The 22,543-nt window shown below is 61.0% G+C and overlaps 1 protein-coding gene across 1 annotated transcript in view; it reads left to right on the forward strand.

Moving 5' to 3' along the window:
- Positions 1-6,285: 6,285 nt before the first annotated feature.
- LOC117645805 overlaps positions 6,286-22,543 on the forward strand; it is a 42,749-nt gene continuing 26,491 nt past the window's right edge. Inside the window, exons 1-6 of the mRNA XM_034386246.1 lie at positions 6,286-6,312; positions 6,461-6,715; positions 8,360-8,643; positions 8,722-8,826; positions 8,914-9,005; positions 19,323-19,382. Coding sequence (XP_034242137.1) covers positions 6,286-6,312; positions 6,461-6,715; positions 8,360-8,643; positions 8,722-8,826; positions 8,914-9,005; positions 19,323-19,382 — 823 coding nt within the window. The remainder of the gene's footprint in view (positions 6,313-6,460; positions 6,716-8,359; positions 8,644-8,721; positions 8,827-8,913; positions 9,006-19,322; positions 19,383-22,543) is intronic.

Below are 22,543 nucleotides of genomic sequence, written 5' to 3' on the forward strand. Positions count from 1 at the left end.
TTCCTGCTTCTCCTCTCGACGGGGCACCTTTCTCGACTGGCCAAGCAAGGCGGCTAAAAGCGGGAAATGATCGCGGGCCCACCGCCACGACGGCGTGGTGCTTTCGGGTCGGGGGCTTCCTCTACAGTGCGGCGCCGCGCTCGGCCGCGCTGCGCCCTCAACCCTACACTGGACAGCGCGATGCGAGGGCAGCGAGGGCGCGCCGCCAGGCCGCCACCAAACCCCGACAATTTTCCAGCACGGCGGCCAGGCAGGCGGCAGGGCTCCTGGACAGCGGGGATCTGGGCTCCGGCAGCCAGCCAGCCAGGCCGGCCAGGCCGCCGCAAACAGTGGCGGAAGAACACTGCAGGTTAATCTGGTGCGCTACACAAGTGCCCGCACAAAGCGTCTCTTTGTGTGCTGTGCAAATTCTGGCGTGCGTGGCGTGGCGGGGCGTGGCGGGGCGGGGCGGGGCGGGGCGGGGCGAGTGGCCGGCGTGCGTGTGGCGTGGGTACTCGCTTAGCCAACATGGCGTCGCCGTGTGCCCCCTTGGCCGCGTTTTGCAGTTTTGCGCGTTTGCACCTCGCCGCCGCCACGGCGTCGCTGCTTCGCTGCGTCGCTGGCCTGCGCATTGTCGGCCAAATGTAAGGCATTATTCCGGCCGCAGCCACAACGGCTTGCTCCTCCACTGCGAACACAGCCCAGCCAGGCCCAGCCAGGCGAGGAGTTTGGAGTATCAGGGTGCGAAGGCTGGCTGGCGGTGGCTGCTGGAGGCTGCCGGAGTTGGCCGATGCTTTTGTGCCCCCCGGGGCCCCGGGGGTGGCAGACCCGGCCGGCAGCCCCGAGGGCCCTGCTTAGTTTTCGTTTTCAAGTCAAGGCCCTTCCAGCCGAAGTGCTGCCGCGCTGTCATGTTCGGCTGCAGCGCTCCTCTGTGCCATTGACGGCTGGAATTGCAAATAGCCCTTGAACCGGCGGGGCCAGGCGGGGCCGGGCGGGGCCGGGCAGGCCTTGGTGGCGGCGCCATCGGCGTGCTCTATTGCGCAACGGGGCCGAACTCGTCGCCCCGGTTATGGCCCCGTTCCGGGACAGTCAGTTATTGGGCGTGGCGGGGCGTGGCGGGGGCCGTCTAGGTGCAGGATGATGAGATGGCTTTCAATTGGAGCGCCCTAAAAAGTTGAAGTGTCGCCGGTTGAATGCCGCCCGGGGGCAGTTTGTTGGTAAGCCACGACGTGTGTGTGTGTGTGTGTGTGTGTGTGCGCGCGCGTGTCACTTGGGACGTCTTAAGAAGAATGTCCTGTGCGTCGCTTTTTCGACTGACTTGGTGGCGCGCTGCGAATCTCGTGCCAGAGTAAGTGCGTGTGTTTTTGCGCCCTCGCGGCTCGGCAACATCCCTCGGACTTCGCTGGGACGTCCCTCGGGTCCCTTGGGTCCCTTGGACGTCCCTTGGACGCGGCCGTCGAGGAGGCCCGGATAAATAATGGAACAGCGGGGCGCTTTGACGTGGTGGACACCGAGTTTTGGGGTGTGCGGCAGCCTTGATTCCGAACAGCGGCGCTCTGTCTCTCTCGCACTCGTGTGGCGTAAGGGGTGCGAGAGGGACGGGGTGAGTCGGCCTGCAGTCGGTGGCCGAGTGAATCATGTGGGAGTCCCACTGGCCGACTTTCTGGCCCAGACTTCTTATCCGGACCGCTGCTGCTGGCGCTGTCGTCCGCGACAGTGTTCTTCATTCGTGTGATTGCGATTGCCATTCGCATGCAACCCGCGCTTCATGATCTTCCCTTGTTGGTTCAAAAGGCGATGGCTGCGGCACGTGGGGGACTCGCGCCCATTCCCCGCAGTCGCGGCAGCGCCCGCGAATCTGTCGAAGTTTAATTGGTCGCTCGCTCCACTGCCGCGGCGCGAGTCGTGTCATCCGAGCGAAGACAAGGAGGCCCCGAGCCTCGCCTCATTTCAGTGCACACGCTGCCAGTGTCGGGGCTGAGGGTGGGGCTCACTTTGGGTGGATGGCATTCAACGGCATCATTCACTTGGAACACCAAATAGCACAGAGAAATCTGAACAAAATGTATTGCAGAGTTCACTCACAACTCTTCTTTTTTTCCAGAGGAAATTGAATTGCAATGGGTATTCATTCGTTACCCCCTGAATGGCACTGCGTGTACCCGAACGAACCGGCCCGTTAAATGTCCTCGCGGTTCATTGCGAGCGAAGCCACTAACACTTTGGGCCGCCGTGCCTAGCTCTGCAGCTCTGCAGCTCTGCCTAGCTGTGCTCCGGTCCGATCCATCACTCGGGATCATGTTGGCTCAAACGAGCTCCGGGCGTCCCTTTCTCCGCGCTCCGCCACTGGAAAACGGGATTTGGCGTTCGATCCGGAACGCAATGAATGCAGCGATACCTCTTCCTTTTGCCTTTCGGCGCGCTGTTGTTGCGGGCGCCCCGCCGTGTTCGCCATCATAACGAGGCTTCACGCTGTCGCTGCTTTTAATAAGGAAAAGTAGCCGGCCGGGCCACTGGCCGGGCCACTGCCGTCCCCCAGGTCCCCGGGGACTTCCCTTGTGACTTCCCTGGAGGCACCAGCTTCATTAGCAGGCCCAACCCCGTGTGGCTGGCGGCCTGGGCGGGGCGGCGAGCGTTTCTTCGCCCCTGCACTGCTAGTTGTCACAGCCCCCTGCGTGTTTTCCTGCTGGCAATCGTGCGGTGCGAACTCCGCCCCGGCGGCCCCGGCCGACGAGTCCTTCTGGCAGCTTGCTGGCCTTGCCGCTTGCCCTTCTCCTGGAGTTGCCGCCACTAGACGCGCGCAGCAGCAGGCCCGACTGGGTGTAGTCGTCCTTCTCTCTGTGTGTCTGTGTGTCACCACAATCAGATAAGGCCCCAGAGCGCCCCCCGCCCCGGCGGAGAGCGAGGGAACTTTCTGCCAATTGCGGTCTCCAGGCTGCGGCTGGCCAAAGCAGAGACCAAAGGCCCTGCAGCCTCGCCCCGCCCTGCGAAGCCCTGCGAAGCGCTGCGGCAGGACTACCCTGCCGTATGCCTGCCTGGGCGACTGCAGTGACGAAGTGTGTAACAGTTTTGAGGCGCCTCGCTTCGACCTTCGACCGCGCTGCCTAGTGGGGCTCGGCGGCGAGGCGGCGGTCCCTGGCCGGGCAAAACAAAGACAACGGCAGGCTCGGGGGGCCTACACTGGTAATTGGTGGATAGGCTTCCAGGCAGACATCGTCCCCGCGGGACGACCGCTTCGGGTCAACTCCCGGCGGCGCTTTCGGCGCCCTGTCTCTCTCGCGCTCGCGGTGGGTCCCGCAGCGGTGCGAGAGACACAGGGCGACGAAGGGCTGGTGGCCCTGCAGCACGCCGTGGCCGCCGTGGCGCAGGGCGGCGTGGTGGTGTGGGAGGACACAGCCCGGCGCGCCGCGCTGCCCCGCCCAGCTGGGACTGAGTCCTGCACTATTTATTTGTCGTTAACGTGGACGGCGGGGCGGGGCGGGGCAGTGGCCGGGGCCGGGGCCACGACTGCTGCAGATGGCTGGGGGTTTGTTATTAGCTCTGCTCGGTCTGCCATTACTTTGCCCCCCACCCTTTTCTCCGGTCGGGGTTGCCATTGATGGGTCTCTTCTCGACAGCGAGCCCCTCTTATCACTCACTCGCCTCGCTCGCCTCGCTCCGCCCGAAATTGGGGAGCAGCGCGTTGGAGAGCGCTGAGTCCACCGAGAGTCGATGGACACGGCCGACGCGCCGCGTAGAGTCTCTCTCGCCCCCCTACGGGGCGCCCCGTGAGTGCGAGAGAGACAGCGCCGAGGACGGCGGCGTGCTAGCTAAACAGGACTCCTGGCGCCGCCATCGCGAGCCATCAGCGCCGCGCTGACCCCCGGCAGCCCCAACGCGTCCCGAACTGGGGCTCAAATGAGCAAAACGGAGTGTGGGTCTCCGGGCCGGCCAAACCGTTTGCGGAACGCATCGCCGCCGCGCGCTAGCCATACCATTTGCAGGCAATGGAACTCAGCTGCACCGCCACGCCCCGCCCCGCCGCGCCACGCCACGCCGCGGTGAGTGGGGTGACGCTATTACGGGGTAGTGGCGGCGCGGGCGGCATCCAGTGACTTGGTCCCCTGACCCTCGGGCCCCCGCACAGGGTCCCCCGCCCCACCTGCGCGTTGCCGGCGATGCCCCGGGCCCCGGGGGCGATGCTGCTGTCTTTCAGCCCGGGGCCCAAGGCGGCCCAAGGCGGCCCAAGGCGGCCCCAGGGCCCCGAGGCGAGGGCCGGAGTCCAAGGACCCGAAGGGCGGCAGGGCGGCGTGGCGGAGGCTCGGGGAGGGCTGAGGGTGGGTGAGTGCCCTCAGCAACCGATTTGCGGGTCGCCCTGTTGGTTCGGTTTGATCTGATTTGGTTCGACGGCCCGCCTGCCGCCTTCGACGCGGCTTGCCGTGAATTGAAAGCCGCGCCGTCGCCGCCGAAACACAATGGCGGCTCGGCGCCTTCTTTGTCGGGCTGGGTTATTGCAAGCGGAGCTTTCCAGCCTCTAGTTGGTGCGAGTCCCGGAAAGGTTAGGAAGGCTGAGGGGCAGTAGCTCCATTGAAAGCTGTACTGCCGCCGGCCAATGATTTCTCAAGTGGCTTGCAGTGACTGCAATATTTCCTCTTTTGGACTGTTCGTGACTGGATCTTTGGGCGGCTGCTGCCTCCAAACTCTCTCTCTCTTTGCTCACTCCCCAAGCGTATGGGCGGTCCCAACAGCTTCCTCTGACGTCAGTGTTTGGGCTGCTTGGTCCTTTTCGTAAACAAAACGCGCTCCCAAATCTGCGAGCCTTCCGAGACGCGCGGCGAAACAAAGCGGATTGAAACGGGCTTCGCGACGGACACCCTGATTACGTTTCCGCCACACTGTGGCCGCGAATGAGGCTGTCTGCCACCCCTGGCTGGCCGCCCCGGCTTCCCCGCAGACGTCTGCTGGCAGACAAGCAATTTTCCCGCCACTCCAGTCGCTTCCTTTCGCAGCCACACCTTGCATTAGCATTTTTCAGCGCTCGGGGCACCTCGGCCCTTCGGCCCGGTTCGGGACGCCCTTCGGGGGGCCCTCGGCCTGCCCTCGGCCGGCGGCGCCTAGCTCATCTCCGCCGACTGACTTTGATTTACGAGCGGGATGACTCGCCTCTCTGTCTCTTTCGCACCCGCTCGGCACGCCCTTGGTGTGCGAGAGAGACAGAGCGACGAAAGCGCTGGCCGGAATCAGCGTGCTGCTCGCAGCCGGTGATACCCACGATGGAAATGGCGGCAAATTGCGGATTTGTAGGCCGCGGGCTAGCGGTAACTAACTGATTAGGGGGAACATTATTTGAGCGCCGGCCTCGAAAAGCTGTCAAAATGTCCAAAATCAAACGTTGCTGATTTTGGGCGGCCACTGCGTCCGATTTAGCTGCGGTCAAAGGCCTCCCTCAACGACCTAGTATTCTTAAGACCTTACTCTTTCATACCCCGCCTCGGGAAGGCTTTGACCGCAGGTAGTTTGGGAGCAGTAGCGTCACAAATATGATCAAAAAGTGATTGAATCTCCGAAAGTAGCCGTTTTTGCTGACTTCGGGTGGTCTTTGCGTCCAATGTAGCTGCGGTCAATGTCTTCCCTCAACGCTCCAGTATTCTTAAGACCCTGCTCTTTCATACCCCGCCTCGGGAAGGCTTTGACCGCAGGTAGTTTGGGAGCAGTAGCGTCTCAAATATGATCAAAAAGTGATTGAATCTCCGAAAGTAGCCGTTTTTGCTGACTTCGGGTGGTCTTTGCGTCCAATGTAGCTGCGGTCAATGTCTTCCCTCAACGCTCTAGTATTCTTAAGACCCTGCTCTTTCACGCCCCGCCTCGGGAAGGCTTTGACCGCAGCTAGTTTTGGGAGCAGTGGCTGTGGCACGCGTTGGCACGGGCCTCTCGAGCTTTCGGTCCGTCTGTAGAGGCCTGGCCTCACATGCCGCCCACCTCGGCCCACCGACACCGCAGCGGCGCAGCCCGCAGCCTGCCCGTTTGGAGTGCGGTCCAGTGCCTGTGACTCTGATCCGTGATGATTTGCACTGTATTCACTGCGCCGGGCCACCAGCCCCGCGGCCCTGGCTGCACAGTGTGCCACACAAGTGTGCCCCACAGTGTGCCACACACGCCGTGCCGCCGTGCGGTAGGACTAATTAAGGCTAGCCAATCGGCGGCCACTGCCTGCGGCTCCATACTCAATGCCGCCTGATTGCGAAGGACCGTTCCGTCGCTCTGTCTCTCTCGCACCCGTGCGGAACGCCTCACGTGTGCGACAGAGACAGAGAACTATTCTTGGGCATGAGGCGGCTGCACCACCGTAACGAGGTCCTTGTTGTTGCAGACGGCCCACGGTGCGGCCCACCGGGAGCCTCGGCGCCAGGCGCGGCCCGCGGCGCGGCCGTCGGCCCGGCCGGTGCTGGTGCCGGTGCTGGTGTCGGCGCTGCTGGCCGCCAGCCTGTCCGTGGCGGCGCAGGCCGAGCCCCAGGACGACCCCTCCGACGGCTTCCTGGAGTTCTGCGGCGGCAACCTGACGGCGCCGAAGGGCGTCATCCACTCGCCCAACTTCCCCGGACCCTTCCCCGTGCCGCTGCACTGCCGCTGGGTCATCGACGCCTCCGCCTACGTCAAGCCCGTCGTCGTCGTGTACCTCACGCAGGTCTACGTGCTCAACGGCCTCAACTTCTACGCCTACGCGCTGTATGGCCGCACGCGCATGGGGGAGACCAAGGTGAGTTGCAGTCAGGCAGACTTTCATACACTGCCTAAAAGCCCAGCCCATGGGAAAAGGGGATTTGCCTCTAACAAAATATCTATCTCCATGAAAGGCTTATACCTTTTCCACGTGTGTCAAAGGCGGTCTTTTAAAATGCGCGCGCTTGTCGTTGGTCAGTGTGACCGCCCGGCCCGGGCACTCCATAGTTGGGGCGCAAAGAACGCCCCGCCCCGCCGCCATGCTAAGCGACCCGGCCAAAAGTGCAGCCGGCGGCGCGCTGTCGCGGCCGCGGCCCGGCGCGACGCTCTGCTCGGTTGGTCAGCGTTCTTTGTCCGGCGGGGCGCGCGGCGCGGCGTGCCCTGCTGCTGCTACTACCGCTTTTTGCTGCCGCCTCGGATTTTTTTGCCGTTCCCCACTGCGCAGCAGACGACAAAGTTTCGCCCTCTCAGCTTTTTATGTCGCGTCTAATGTTAACGATGGATTCGGTGGCGGGCGCGGCCGCGCGGCGGGACGGGACGGGGCGGGCGGGGTGTTATGGGCTCATCAAGGCGGGAAGGGAGACGGGTTTCCGGAATTTCGGGGGATGTGGTGTCACTTGACCTTCCCCCTCCCCCCGCCTGCTCCTCCCGCGGGGCGGCCGGCCGGACGGACGGACGGAGGGAATTGGCCTCGGCTCGGCCCTTCCTGCCGCAAGTCCCGGCGTCCCGTCGGCGTCCCGTCGGCGTCCCGTCCCGGCCGTCTCGTAAACGTCGGAAATAGACGCGGCGGCGACGGGCGGGCTGCGCCTTGGGCTGCGCGGCCACGGGGCCTCGGGGCGCGAAGGGGAGGGTCTTGTTGTCGGACGCGTCGGACGCCAGCAGCACGCGCCGCCAGCGACACGTCACGACGGTCGCAGCGGTCGCCACTGGCGCAGGAACTCGTGATGAATGGCGTGAGCGCTTTTAAAAATTAATTAATGGTATCGCGCGCCGCGCGCCCCGCCGGCCAAGCGAGCCGTTTGCATTCAGCGAGAGCTTTCGCTGAGAAATTTGTGTTTGTCGGGGACGTCTGGAAAACGTGTGGCGTTACTGCAGCAAACTGCGTGGCGCGCACACTGCAAAGCCTTTGCGTCACTGCGGCGTGAGGTGCCGTGCCGTGCCGTGGCGTACCGTGCCGTGCCAGTGACGCGTCACAGCGTGTCAGGTGCGAGACGGGGGTCACCTGGCTGTCTGCGGGGCTGGCGGGCTGCATTGCGGCGATGGCCGCGAAGATGGATTGCCCCTAAGCCCCGGCGCCACGCCGCGCCGCGTCACGCCGCGCCACGCCACGCCGCGCACGCCGTGTTGTTGGCGGGCGGGGATTTGGAGTCGGCATGCCGACGGCGCGGGGTGCCCCCGGGGGCGCCTCCCCGCTGGAGGCTGGGCAGGGTGCGACAGTGCGCCAGGCTGGCGCATCGCAGGTGCACTGCGAAAGACGTCCTCGTGTTGCTGCCCGTGGTGCGGGCAAGGCTATCGCTAACGCGCGACCCTGCTCCCTGCTTTCGGTTCGCGATTCGCTTTTGTAGCTTCTGTCGTGTGGTGTGGCGTTACGCCCTTTTCCAGCGTACTGGCGCTGACGCCCTGGTTGAAGCGTCGTGGCACGCCTTGGTTTCACCAGTGCACCCTCTCCTCGTGATTGCAGGTGCACTCGGTGGCGCCCAGCAACGTGACGACGACGCACTGGCTGAGCTCCAAGTACCCCTACCTGGTGGTGGACCTGTCCCTGGACCGCCTGGAGGGCAACCACCTGCGCGTGCTGAGCCACCTGCAGGACGCGTTCGGCTTCAACGTGACGTACGAGGTGCGCGAGGGCGACGAGACGCCGCCCTGCTCGCCGTCGTCGACGTCGTCGCCCTCGTCGCCGACCTGCTGCAACCCCATGCAGTGCTCGTTCGTCGGGGACTGTCTGGCCGACGCCAACTTCACGTGAGTGCGCTGCGCGGCGCCCCGTCCCTGTGAATCTGTTTGGTCGTTGTCCTTGCTGACGCTGTCTTTGTCGCGCAGGAGGTTTTACTGCGCCTGCCCCGAGGGCCACGACGGCCCCGACTGCGGGCTGGGCCCCAAGTGCAGGGACGAGCCGGGCATCTGCAGGAACGGCGGCACTTGCAAGTGAGTCCAGCGGAGTCCAGCGAGTCCAGCACCCCTTGACCGTGGCCGTCCGCCCGCCCGCCTACATGTCTGTCTGCCTGTCCGCAGGAGCCTCGGCGCCGAGTCCATCCGGTGCGACTGTGTGGACAACTACTCGGGGCCGTTCTGCGAAGTGGCGCCCGTGGACGAGGAGGACCGGGGTAAGTAGCGTGGTGGTAACCGAGCCAGCAACCCCAGCAAGCAGCCACCAAGCAGGAGGGCGGGGCGGCGGCCCTCCGTCTCCGCCGCTGTCGCGCGCCACCAGTGGCGTGCCTCGTCGCGCCGTCCCTCTCGCACGCCCAACGCCCACGGAACGCGGAACGCGGAACGCCCCATGAGGCGAGCGCGACAAGCCCGCCTGCAGACCGATTCCGAAAGTCGTTCTCGTCGCTCCGTCTCTCTCGCACTCGTGGGGCGTCCCGTATGCGTGCGAGAGAGACAGAGCGACGAAAACGACGCCGGCCCAGTGGCCCAGTGGCCGCCACGCGGCGCAAAGCGCACAGCGCGGAAAGTGCCCGGCCAACCAGGCCAACCAGGGAGCCAGGGCCGCGGCGACCGGAATACTGATTCTGGTTCGGGTTCGCGTCCACGGCGGCGGCTGTGCACTGGCCTTGGCGATCGCTACAGTATTATTTCGCCTCTCGCCGGAATTCGGCTGTCAGTTGGCTGCCTCGGGCCTGCCCCACGGCCTGCCCCGCGGCCCGCCCCATGGCCCACCCCATGGCTCGCTGGCTGCTGGCGCGGTGGCGCTGCTCAGTGTTTGTGACTGCGGCCGCGGCCATTTCCCGGGGGAATTCCCTTCTCTGCTTTTGACAATGGCCATCATCTCCACACCGGCTGGCGGCTGGTTCGTGCGCACACAGTGGCAATAACACACACACACACACACACACACACACACACACACAGCTGGCGCATGCATATTCGGCCGCCCGGCTGGACGGCGAGAAATCCGAAAATAATTTATTCATGTGAATCCGGGTCGGCCCGTCTAGGCGGGCCTAGGCCGTGCAGTGGAACAGCCCTCCACGGCGGAGGGTGCGAGCGCCACGTGGACAGAGAGAGAGAGGCCGTGCTCGGGCCCCGCGCCCCGCTCTGTCGGGGGGCTGATGACCACTTGACAGTCTAGTCGGCTGGCTCCCTCTCGGCGGTTGGCATTGGCTCCGGCGCGACTCCGACGCTGCCAGTGTGGTGGTCACGTCCCGACCCATGCCAGGCGATGCCAGGGCTCGCCGGGGCACGCCAGGTTGTGGAGCGACGCCCCCTATCAGATTTAGAGGCGTTTTGCCCAAGTGACCACCAAGTCGTAATGCTGTCGGCGCGCGCACAACTCCGGAGCCCCGGCTTCCGCCCTCCGTCGTCGGCGACCCGTCCCCCGTGCGGCTCCCTCCCCCTCCGACGCCGCCCCCGCCCCCGCCCCCGTCGCGGCCCGAGTTGTGCGAAGTCATGTGGATATTAGAACGACGCCCTGCGCGGGCCGAGGGACCCCGAGGGGGGCTGCCCCTTCAGGGACGGGGAGCCACAATGGGGGGTGGGAGGCTCAGGGAGAGTGACCGTACCATTCAAGGGGGGCCCTTGGTCCTTGCCGCCCCCCCCCCTCCCTTTTTCGGCCCCACGCCCTCCCCGCCACCACACCGCCCTGCCCGCTGTGCCTAGGGAAATTCTTCTGCGGCACCTGTGCCCGCGTGGCCGTCAAGTCCCTGACCCCTGCGGGCCTTTTGGGGAGGGGGGATGCTCACTCCTTTTTCTGCCGCTCCTTCTTTCGCCTGCCCGGTTGCTTTTCCCTCTTCCCCGGCCCCGCGAGTGGCCCGTTTTGCTCACCGTGGCGTGGGCTCGCCGCCCTGCTCGGCCTGCCCGCCCTGCTCGTCCGTCCCTGCCAATTACGGGTCGGGACGGACAGCCGCTTCCTTGCTGGAGGCTGAGGCAGGCGGAGACCGGGCCTCAAATTCTTCTCGCACAGTCTCCCAACTGGACCGATGGACCGCGCTGCATTGCCACAGGGCGAAGCAGTCGGCCGCCAGTTTGAACGGACGCCCCGAGCCGCGCGCCCTGCGAAGTGCGGAGTGCGAACTCCCCCAGCCCAGGCCAGGCCAGGCCAGGCCAGGCCAGGCCGCGCCAACAGAAACAGGGTCTGCGGCCAAGGCCGCGGGGATGGCTCGGCGGCCACGGCCACTGCTTCGCTACGCACTCGGCGGCTCGACCCGCTCGACCTGCCCCGTGCAGCACCGCGCACCGCGCGCACCGCCTCGCCGGGCAGCGCTAACTTGCTCATCTCGTGTTGCTCTTATCCCTGTTGCTGCAGGCCGACTCGGAGCACGGTTCTCTCTCTCTCTCTTCCTCACCCGCCCTGGCGGGCGTCCCCCTCAGGTGCGAGAGAGACACGGCGATGCGGTGCGGAACCGCGGAACGGAATCCGTCTGGCGGCCGTGTCTGTTCCGAGGGGCGACCCTCCCCGTCGGCGATCCCCAAACTCGCCGCTAACAGCATCGACCCGGCGCGGCCGGCGCGGCCGGCGCGGCCGGTCCGCCGGGACTTACCTCAACTTGCCGGCACTTGGCCGGGCCGGGCCGTCGCCCCGTCTGTCCCGGACAGCCGCGCGCCGCCGTGGCCAGGCCGTGGCCGTGCGCCGCTTGTCAACGCCCTTCGGGCCATTCAGGCCGTTCGGGCGTTGCAAGGACGGAAACGGAATCGGGGAACTGCAGCGAATCCAGCCGCGTCGCGTCGCGTCCGCGTGAGCCAAGACCGGCCAAGACGAGACGAGCCGGTTCGAGAGATCGACGACATTAATTGGGCAAAGCCCCGCCGCCCTGTTTTCTTTGAAAACGTTTTTGAACGCGTCTCTTGATTCTATTCTTCTCTTCCCAGACAGAGAACCCCAAGCCCCTCCCGGAGAGCCCCGCTAGGCGCGCTAGGCGCCGCGTCGTGGAGTGGGGCGCCCAGCCCGGCCGGCCCCGGCCGCCACTAGCCGCCACGGCCCGTCCGACCCCAATGGCCGTTTTATAGCCCCACTTCACGCGAATTCACTGATGTCCGCTGCAGTTTTTGCCGTCGGCTGGCCGGGCTGGCCGTCGGAAACGCGAGTCGGATATCGTCTTGAAAGCACCTCTTTCCTCCTCTCCGCGTCGCTCGGACAGCGGCGGCGCGCAGCACCGTGTTTGGCTCCGATATTTGTGCTGGAAAAATCAACAGTCGAGTTGTTTTCGTTCTTGCCACGTGTGTTGCTCTTCTCCTGCGAACCGCGCCGCCGAGTTTGTTATTTCTATCGTCGTTATTGTAAACATTCATTAAAAATTTGAGCGCCGTAATGCCGCGCTCTTAGCGGGGCGGCCTGATTGCGCGCGTGTGGAATCTATCGACGCGGCGCCTTGCCTTTCCCCGCCGCTCCGTCTCCGTCGCTCTCGCGGCCCGGCCCGGAAGGGTGTGAGAGAGACGGGCCGGCGTAACGACTCTTCGGAACCGCTGGCCTGCTGGCTCTTGTTAAAAATGGAAAAACGGCATGAATATTCAGAACACGGCGGGAAGCGCGCCTCCTTTCTTCTTCGAGGAGGGCAGCCCGTCTGTGGGGGAGGCGGCTTCGCAAGCTGGGGGTGGGCGAAGACCAAGTTCGCGGAGGGCGGCACAGCCGGCTGCGGATCCCTTCGTCACACAATCGGTGACGATTGCCCCTTTGACTCAACGCCACTCGACCGGGAAAGCGAAAGGCATCGATGATCGTGCGCGATGATGACCCCTATGTCATTATGCAAGATCGGTTTCCACGCAGTAAATTGCGAAGCACTGTTGTTGGCCGACCTGCCCCAACCCAACCCCCAGCCCCTTTCTGCCCCAATCGATCGCGTGTGTAGATTGAGGCCTTATCATTATTTACCTGATTGACAGGCAATACTCCCAAAGGGGCCCGCGGCCGCGCAGCGCCACCGCCTTCGCCGCCCCGTCCGTCCACACTGTTCCACACTCCCGTCCTGCCCAGCACACAAATCGATCTTCTTGCTATTATCACGCCGGTGGCTGCCCCCTTCGCAGCTTCGCCTTGGCAACCACCTTGTGTTTGTGTGGGTGTGCGTGTGTGTTCGTTCATGTGTGTGTGTATTGTGCTGCTACTTGTCGTACCCTATAAATTAATGATGAGCTTGTTAGAACCCTTCCCTGACGGCCCCGCCCCGCCCCGCCCCGCCGTGCTCCGCGAGGCTGCGAGTGTGAAGGTCGCGATTTATAGGGCCATTATCTTAGGCCGCGCGGTATCGGTCCAGTTTTTCAAGCAGCGCGCTTCTTCACGCCGGCGGGGCCCTCCCAGTACTCCGAGGGCTCCAAGGGCCGTCGGGGCGAACGATACTCGGCCCGCTCAAATTGGCCGTCCGTCTGTGACTGTGGCAGGGCGTGGCAGGGCGTGGCAGGGCGTGGCAGGGCGTGGTACGGCGTGGCAGGGCATGGCATGGCGCGGCAGGGCGTGGCCCTCCAAGTGGAAAGGAACGGCGGCGCGCGGCATGTTATTGCTCGTAACGAGACAGAGGCAGTGGCAGCACCTACGTGCGCTTTGAAGGGCCATGAGCGCCGCCGCCCCCCCCCCCTCCTCCTCTTTCTCTCTTTCTAGCACTCGTGGCGCGCTGGGCGCGCTCCCTAGGGGTGCGAGAGAGACAGAGGACGTCGACCTGATGTGTCAGCGGGCCGAAAAATATCGACGCATTCCACTGCTGCGGCTTCTTTCTGACGAATTGAAACGGAATGAAATGGAGCCAATGAGGAGCCTCTTCTCTGTCTCTCTATCTCTTTCACCGCGCCTAATGAACACGGAGGTCACGCCGAGGTGGAACGACCCACTGAAAGCGATTCCCTTTGGCGACCGTCTGTCCAGTGTGCCTACACCATACCACGCGCTGCTTTGCGTGTTCTACTCGCCTTTTTCCCGCCCTCCTCTAATCTCTGCTCTCCGGGGCCACTGACAGTGGGCACGGTGTGTGCGTGTGTAGGTGTGTGTGTGTTGGTGTGTGTGTGTGTGTGTGTGTTGGGGGTGGGGAGTCATTTGAGTGTAGGGGTGGCCGAGCGCAGCAGGACTTGTTGCCGTCCTTGAGGAAGGGCAGTGCGACAGAGACAGAGAGGGACAGGGCGATTGCTGCCATCCGGCCTGCACGCCCCGAGGCCCGCCCTGCACGCCCTGCACCGCGACACTGCTCCTTTTGTTGCGCCTGGATTTACGCCCTGGAGGCCATTCCCGCTGTCGGCACGCCACGGCACGCGCGCCAAGACGAGTGGCGTGCTCCACGCTCCGCACCTCCCCCCGGCCCGGCCCGGCGCCCGAATGGAATTAGCGGGCCACTCCGATTGCAGGCCGTTTGGCCCTTCTCGCGTTTGCGCGGATCTGGCCGCGGCCGGCCGGGGTTCACACGGCCGGGGGTGGGGAGGCCGGATGGGGTGGCGCTAGTCTGCCAGTCGGTTCTCCGCGTGGGCCTCGAGGAAGATCTCGGCCGGAGCCTCCGCAGCGACGGCCATGCAGTACCTAAAATAATTTTCAAACTCCGTACCAAAAAAAAGACTATGAATTATTTTAAACGCACAATGCTTACTCTATGACGCGAGTCACGAACCGAGAAACTTACTTGGTATTTTGAACGAGATTATGAAACTATAAAACTTTCGTCGAGTATTGAAAATAGGAGTACGTAAAATAAAATGTGGCGCCTCAGAACCTGAAAACTTAAAATAACAGTGTCAAAAACGTGCTAGGTGCGCAGCTTTTTAGCCCCTTGCTGTACCCTCCCTCGCTACGCATTCTCCCCACGACCTCGCTGCACGTTGCAGTGTTCTCCCTACCGGGATTTTTTTTTAATTTTATTTTTTTGTTTTGTTTCTGTGGTGGCTAACCGCAACACGGTGCCAATCATGAAAAAAAATAGTCCATGCGGCAACGAAGTAATTATTTTCTCGAGAAAAATCCTGTGTGCTGTTAATCAGTGCGTTCATGTGAAATAGGCCACGTTTCCGTCGGCAGTTTCAACCGAATATGACCCAGTGACGCCCCAACAATGAAATAAAACCGATTCAAAAGACTTAGTTTTATTCTTAATTTTGTTTTGAATGTGTGTATGTCTTTTTTTTTTCGTGTGTGTGTGTGTGTGTGTGTGTTCCTCCTTGTTTCTGTGCGGCAACGCAGCATAATAACGCTGCCGGGTCGGGATGTCGGGACGTTTATGGCGAACGGGACTGCATCGCAACTTTGTCGGGCCGGTGCTGCGGAGCGGTGCGGAGCGAGCGGCAAACGGCGAGGCAGTAAGAAAGGCACGGCCAAAGGCACGGCCAGGCCACGCTTGTCTAGTGGCTCGTCGACGCGAATGTCGTCCTTCCCTTTCTTTACCGTCTGCCTTTAATTGGCTGAGCGATAGCGAAGCCCTTGCCGTGTTTGGGCGCGCTGAAAAGTGACTGGTCGTGCGTCTGTCTGTCTGTCTGTCTGTGACTTTGTACTCACCAACGATTCTCAGCAACTACAGTGGCTATAGTTTCAAGATTTCGTATTTAACGTCGCCTTAGTACCCCCCAACACGAGTTTGTTTCAAATCGTTGTTTAGTATCGTTTGAAATATTCAAAACATACTTTTGAATCAGGTTATTAGCATGGTTAGGTTGGCAGCACTCAGCACTCACGAATTTCTCATACCTGCGGCCGCGGCTCTCAAATACGGGACAGAAGCAAATAAGCAAATAAACCAAAATAACGAGCAGAAGGGTTTGGAAATGAGATCGGCCATAGTTTTTCCACATTCTAGAATGATAAAACCCTTTTAGAGTATCAACACAGCGAAATATGGAGAATGGCAGTGAAAATGATTTACGTGTTTCGTTCCCCTCGCCCCCCCTCCCCCTTTCGAGGGGAATCTTCTTCAGGTCAGTGCACTTTGACAGAGCAGTGTAAAAAGAATGTTTTTATTTTGACCTTTTGTATTGTGGGCATTACTTGTTTCATTTTCTATAGTGTCATCCTCTTTTTTTAAATTTTCATAGTAGAGGAAATCAGGGAAATGCATAAATAACTTGTGTTGAAATTAGCAGGCATACTTAGTTTGGACTCGAGAAATACATTCTATTGCAATGCTGCAAGCTGACAAGAGTGCAAAAGTACTAACATGTGTTTATTAATAGAATCAATGTATGGTTGTGTATATTTAATCCTAATAGAGTTTGAATTGATATTGGGTTCAAAGAGACGACTCAGGTTTTGAGCGGTGAGTGAATTAGTGAATGGATTTAATGAGACGATTCCTTTCACTTCACTGAAGTTAATATAACTGGTACTACTCAGTATTGCATACCTGAGTAAGATAAATTGTGTCGGTTCATTAACCCTTTGGGTAGCCTTGGCATTGGACTCTATATGACGAATCACTGGATTTGACAATAATTGGTCCCCGTTAACTGGTTCAGATCAGCCTACCCTAAACTGACTCTCTTAATATTAACTGTGATAACGTATGCCAATCAATATTGTTTTATTCACTGGTTCACAATGAAAGAATGACAAAATGTTTCATAGATATTACTTATAAAATTGAGAATTCATTAGTTAAGAAAAAAGAGATATCGAATAGTGACCCAATCATACGAGTAACCAATTAAGCGATTCAATGCTGGCAATTGAATGTTACTCGACTGAGGGATTCACATTGGTGTGGCATCAGGGAATTGGTGATGACAGAGGGTGCTTCATGAAGACAGTGTAGGAATGTACAGAAATTGAGTCTAGATAGTTGTTTGTAGATTTCAGTGTACTAGTCACAAAAGCTACATTTATTTCAATGCCAAACCTACACTTTCACCTAGAGCTACGCAATTTGGGGCAAACTTTCTAATTTGAGAGTCATGCGTTTCCCTGCAGTTTTCAGTGCGCTGACTTCAATATTGACTTCTAAATTTTCCCCAGACCCAAAATTTAACCGATTTTGGGTCAAATTTTTTAAATTGAATTGCACATTGATTCTTGCAGTTTTTTGAGTGCTGATAGCAAAAATCACTTCCATTTTGACATCAGACTTATATTTTCATCCGAAACGAGGTCATTTTGGACCAAAATTTTCAAGTCGAGTCTTATATTGTTTCCTGCAGTTTTTGGTGTGCTGAACTCAAAAATGACTTCCAAAATTTTCCCAGACTCACACTTACCCGAATTTTGACCAATTTTGGACCAAAATTTTTAAATCGAGTTTGACATTGATCCCAGCAGTTTTTGGTGTGCTGATAACGAAAATCACTCTCATTTCGACTCCAGACTTATATTTTCATCCCAAATTAGGTCATTTTGGACCAAAATTTTCAAGTCGAGTTTTATATTGTTTCCTGCAGTTTTTGGTGTGCTGAACTCAAAAATGACCTTCAAACTTTTCCCAGACTCACATTTAACGAATTTTAACCAATTTTGGACCAAAATTTTTAAATCGAGTTTGGCATTGATCCCAGCAGTTTTTGGTGTTCTGATAACGAAAATCACTTCCATTTGTACCCCTGGTCTAAAGTTCACTCAATATGAGTCCTTAAGATGCACATTTCGTCTTCTCAAGCAAAGTCCAAAGTGCACAAACCATGTCAATTCGCATCGCTCAGCCACACTACGCGCCCAGACTAAACGGCGCGTACCCCTAGTATTCCCAGCGCCGGCAAAAATTTCGTCGCTCCCTTTGGCAGTGTCGTCCGTGGCGCTGCTCGCTCCACTGACGAATTATTTTTGAGGGCGCGCACGCTGTAAGGAGGAAGGCGACACGGCAAGCTCATGGTAGAGGGCAGCACCGGGATACGCGCCACGATTTAGCCAGGGGAGCCCCTAGGAGTCTGCCAATTTCGCCCATAACTTCTTTGTCATGCAAGATAGACCCGTAGTGTAAGCGAGCCGATTGTAGGCAACGCTGCTAGCTTCCCAATAAGCTAGTTTTCATACATGTGCGATAATTGCAGTGAGAGCTATAAGTCAAAAACAGCATCCGTGCCGGCTGCCGCCTGGCTGCTAGTGGCGTATATCCCAGTGGCGCCCCTAGCGGCGAACGTCTGCAGTCGCCTTCCCTAGTAACGACTGGGATACGAGGGCAGCCCTGCTGCGAAAGTTTGGTGAGGTGAGGTTGGCGACGCGGGCCCACACTGTCTCACCTTCCCCGGCGCGGCGAGCGAAACACCGTGTCAACCACCGCTCCCCCACCCCTTTCCACCCCTCGCATTCTTAACACGTTGCAGGCCGTAGTTTTGCCGCGGAAAGCTGCTAGTGGCTGGAAAAGAGGGGTCGTGGACCTCTGGCCTTCCAGGCCTTCTCGGCGTCGCAATGAAATGTTTCTCTTCGAAATGTCTCTACTAGTGCTAGTGCGTGCCCCTCGCCGGTGTTTTGTTTTTCTTGTTTTGTTTTTGTTTATGTTTGTTGTTACACTCTTGACGTCTTAAAGTGAAGATTCCCCATATTATGGTGAAAATTCTCTTCATTATGGTGGTAGCTTATTTTGTAACTTACCTTTGGAAATTCATTGTACTCTATTGTATATTCTCTTTTGTCCAACGGTCCAATTACTTTTGTGTAATGGAGAAAATCTCCATGTTGGTGCAGCGTGAAGCCTTTTCACCGTGAGACACTTACAGTGCACTCGGCACGCACCGAGGACAGTGTCCTCAGCCAGGACGCGGCGCCGCCCGTGTTCCTTAAATCCGGTTATTCCCCCTCAAGCGCGCCCGTCAATCAGCACAACAGCCCCGCGGCGCCCGCGCCACTACACTGCAGCGCGGCCGAACGCGACAAGAAAGGCTCCCAGAAAAAAGGTTGTCACTTCGAATCTCCATAGTCGCTAAATGGGACTCGAACCGAACGTGTGACCCCTCCAAGGGATTGCTCTCCGAACGAGGAATCCATTGGTGGGGTCGGGGTCACACGTTCGGTTCGAGTCCTGTGTCGCGACTCTGGAGCTCAGAACGCGTCTAGAGTTTTGGCCGCCTGCACCCGTCTCTCTGTCTGCCTGCGGCAGCCTACAGTGGACTGCCCGGATGGAGCGGGGGCGCCGGCCGCCGTGCCGCTGCCGCCTTGGCTGCCGCCGAACTTGAGCGACAATGCGATGATCGCGAACCGCAGCCGCGAGACGACGCTAAATTTAGTCTGGCGGAATGAAGCATCTCTGCAGCGGCGGCAGCGGCGGCAGTGGCCGGGACCACCCGGCAGACAGCTGCCAATTGCTGTTGCCATCAGTCTCCATCGAAAGTCGCCCCCGCGCCGCCCCGCGCCGCCCCGCGCCCTCTGGGGGCCGCTAACGCAGTTAGTCGCCTTTTGAACGGCGCGTGACGGCTACGCGCCACGACTTTGCTCTCCAGTGGGAGCAGCTTCAGGGTCGCGACCGCGGGTTCAACACCTGTCAAAGATACTTTTTTATTTCTTTGTGTTGGTCACAGTGCGGTGACCTCTCAAGGGCGTTCTTCGCTGCCACACTGCAAAATAACCCCTGACTAACGCGTTCCTTTTTCTGTTCCAGAATGCCACTCCGACGGGGGCACGGTGTGCAACTGCACGGGGGGCAGCCGCGTGGTGTCGGGTAAGTCAGCAGCCGCGGACGGACAGCGCAAGGGCGGATCCAGGGACGGGCTCTGGGAGGGGGGGGCGCAAAGATTGCCTGTCTGCCAGGGCAAACTGCGACTTGTTGCGACAACCACATCGCCTGCGCCTGTCTGGGAAAGAAGACCCCGCTGGGGCGAAACGCCTCGCGCTCCCAGCAATTTAAGCCCCTTTTTCCACTTCAAAAAGAATCACTTAATACGCCCGTGCATGCTTTCTAACGGGGAGCGTGGCGGCCATTGGCCATCTCGCTCTGACCCTCCCGCACTGATGCCCCTTTTAGCAGCCGCCGCCCCGCCCGCCGGTCGCTCTCCGAGCCGCGACCAAAAATCCACCCTTTCAGAGGCGCCGATACAAAGGCGTGGCGTTTTTACCGCCAAAGGGAAGCTCTAATACGGCTCGAGAGAGAGAGAGAGAGAGAGAGAGAGAGAGAGAGAGAGAGAGAGAGAGAGAGAGAGAGAGAGAGGAGCGGCAGATGGAGGGAGATGGAGGACGAGCAGGCGCGGGGTATCGCAGTGCCACTGACAGGTGGCCGTGCCTCCACATACTCGTGCACTCTCACACACACACACACGCACGGACCGATGGCTTTTCGCTCCACGATTCGCTGGCCTGCCTTACAGCGCCCCGAGCCCCACTCCGTAATGCAATTCATGAGCCCCCGGCCCCCCCTTCCCGGGTGCAGCCCCGCTGCTACCCCGTCCGCTTCCCGGCCAGGCCGGCCCAGCCCGGCCCAGCCCGCCCCAGCCCGCCCCAGCCGCCCAGCCCCAGCCCGCCCCAGCCCGCCCCAGCCCGCCCCAGCCCGCCCCAGCCCGCCCCAGCCCGCCCCAGCCCGCCCCAGCCCGCCCCGCCCGCCCCAGCCCGCCCCAGCCCGCCCCAGCCCGCCCCAGCCCGCCCCAGCCCGCCCCAGCCCGCCCCAGCCCGCCCCAGCCCGCCCCAGCCCGGCCCAGCCCGCCCCAGCCCGCCCCAGTCCGCCCCAGCCCCAGGCCGGCCGGCCGGCCAGCGGGTGTGGCTTAGGGAGGAGGGACCCGGGCCGCTGTTATGCCAAGTCCTTCTCCCTTCGTCCGTCCGTTTTGCGGGGATATGTTTACTGATTTGCATAGTTTAGGACAAAATTATGCCTGCAGTGTCTTAGCCCGGAGCGCGGCGCGCGTGCGGCACGGCACTGCTTGTCCGCTTCCGCTTCCTTATCGGCAAGCTTCCGATTCGCCCTCGAGCGGCAGACTGATTCCGAGGGTCGCTTTCGTCGCTCTGTCGCTCGTATACGGGGCGGCCCATGAGTGCGAGAGGGACAGAGCGACGCGTGCAGGCCTCGCCGCTACAGTGGCTGCAACACGCCGCGCCGCCGTGCTGTCACGTCGGCAGGTGCAGCTGTGCTGCGCCGCAGACCGATTCCGAGAGTCGCTGTCATCGCTCTGTCCCTCTCGCACTCGAGGGCCGCCCCGTGTCGGTGCGAGAGGGACAGAGCGATGACAGCGACTCTCGGAATCAGTCGGCTGTCGGCGTCAACGACCACAATGCTGCATCAGAGCCGCACCGTGACAGCATGGCCTAAAGAGAGAGGGAGGGGGGTCTACTGCGGAGGCACAGGCAGCGACAAGGCGTGTTGCGTGTGCCTGCGTGTGTTCGGTTCCGTACGTGTGCGAGCGCGGCACGCGCTCACGATACGAGCCGCGTTATCGCACACGAACACACACACACACACACACACACACACACACACACACACACACACACACACACAGCGACATGCGCTCCAAGCTCATCCCATTAAGGACAGGTCATTTGCTGGAGTCATTAGGCGTGCGATAACCTGCCAATGAAGGCACGGCTCCGTTGTCCTGCCTGTCTGCCCGCCCGTCTGTCGGCCTGTCTGCCTGTCTGCCTGTCTGTCCGACTGTACCACTGCGAAAGGTCAGTGTCCCTGCCGCCGAGGCGCCGAGGCCTTGGCTCACCTCGCCACGCCCTGTCGATCATTTTTGCCGCGCGGGTCCCGGGGGCCGAAGGGGGCAGTGACGAAGCACAGCCGTCACCGCGAGGGGCCTTTGCCGTGAAGCGGGCCGCACCGCCCGGCACCGCCCCGCACCGCTGCATCAGATGGCCTGTCCCGCGCTGTGCCGCGCTGTGCAGCGCGCTGCAGGTCTGGCCGCTGATTTGGCCCGACGAGCGTGACCAGCATGAGGTGCCTACACCGTTGTACCGCGCACACCGCGCACACCGCGCTCCGTGCGCGCGTCTTGCGCGTCCCCGCGAGGCTTGGTATAGGCCATGCAGGCATTCCTGGCGTCCTGCGGGGCGGGGCGGGGCCCTCCTGGCTGCTGCAGCCTTTGAGCTTGAACCAGGCGCACTCTGCGGGTGGCGCGCGAGGCTCCACGTCCTGCCGCAGACTGCTGCCGAGAGTCATCGCTCTGTCTCTCTCGCACCTTCACGCGACGCCTCATGAGTGGGACGGAGACATAAGGACGAAAGCGACTCTCGGAATGACGTCTCCAGGGCGCCGCTGCTGATGAGCGTCTTGGCCGCGTCGCCGCGTCGCGCTTCGCGTGCTGCCGGGGACCGCAGACTGAGTCCGAGAGTCGTTTTCGTCGCTCTGTCTCCGTCGCACTCAAGGGGCGTCCGTGCAGGTGCGAGAGAGACAGCGCGACGAAAGCGACTCTCGGAATCAGTCTGCCGGGCACGGGGACTCCAGGTTCGGCGTCCTCGGTGCTCTGCCTGTTAGCAGCACGGCAAAACAAGATTAAGGGCAACGGGGCCGCGCGGTGAGGAGGTCCTTTGGCATATGGGCGGCATCCTGAGAGGGAGGCTAGCTCGACCCCGCGGTCATTTGTTTGCGTTAGCCGTGACGCCTCTCCCTCTCTCTCTCTCTCTCTCTCCCTCTCTCTCCCTCTCTCTCCCTCTCTCTGTCTCGCTCTCTCTTTCTGAGAGGCCGCCTGGAATTTTAGGCTGGCGGTGCGTGGCGCGGGGGCGTGGTGGCCGGCCTGCCCGGCGTGCCCGGCGTGGCTCAGTGGCTTCTAATGGGGTCCTCGGCCCCGACGTGCCCGACGTGCCCGACCTACGCCACTGCAAGCACTGTGCGCCACGCCGGCCCGCACTGTCGCCACACTGTCAAGCTTGGCGCCACAGCTTGGCGTCAAAGCTGCG

The sequence above is a fragment of the Thrips palmi genome, unplaced genomic scaffold (genome assembly GCF_012932325.1).
Source record: "Thrips palmi isolate BJ-2018 unplaced genomic scaffold, TpBJ-2018v1 HiC_scaffold_10, whole genome shotgun sequence".
Lineage (NCBI taxonomy): Eukaryota > Metazoa > Arthropoda > Insecta > Thysanoptera > Thripidae > Thrips > Thrips palmi.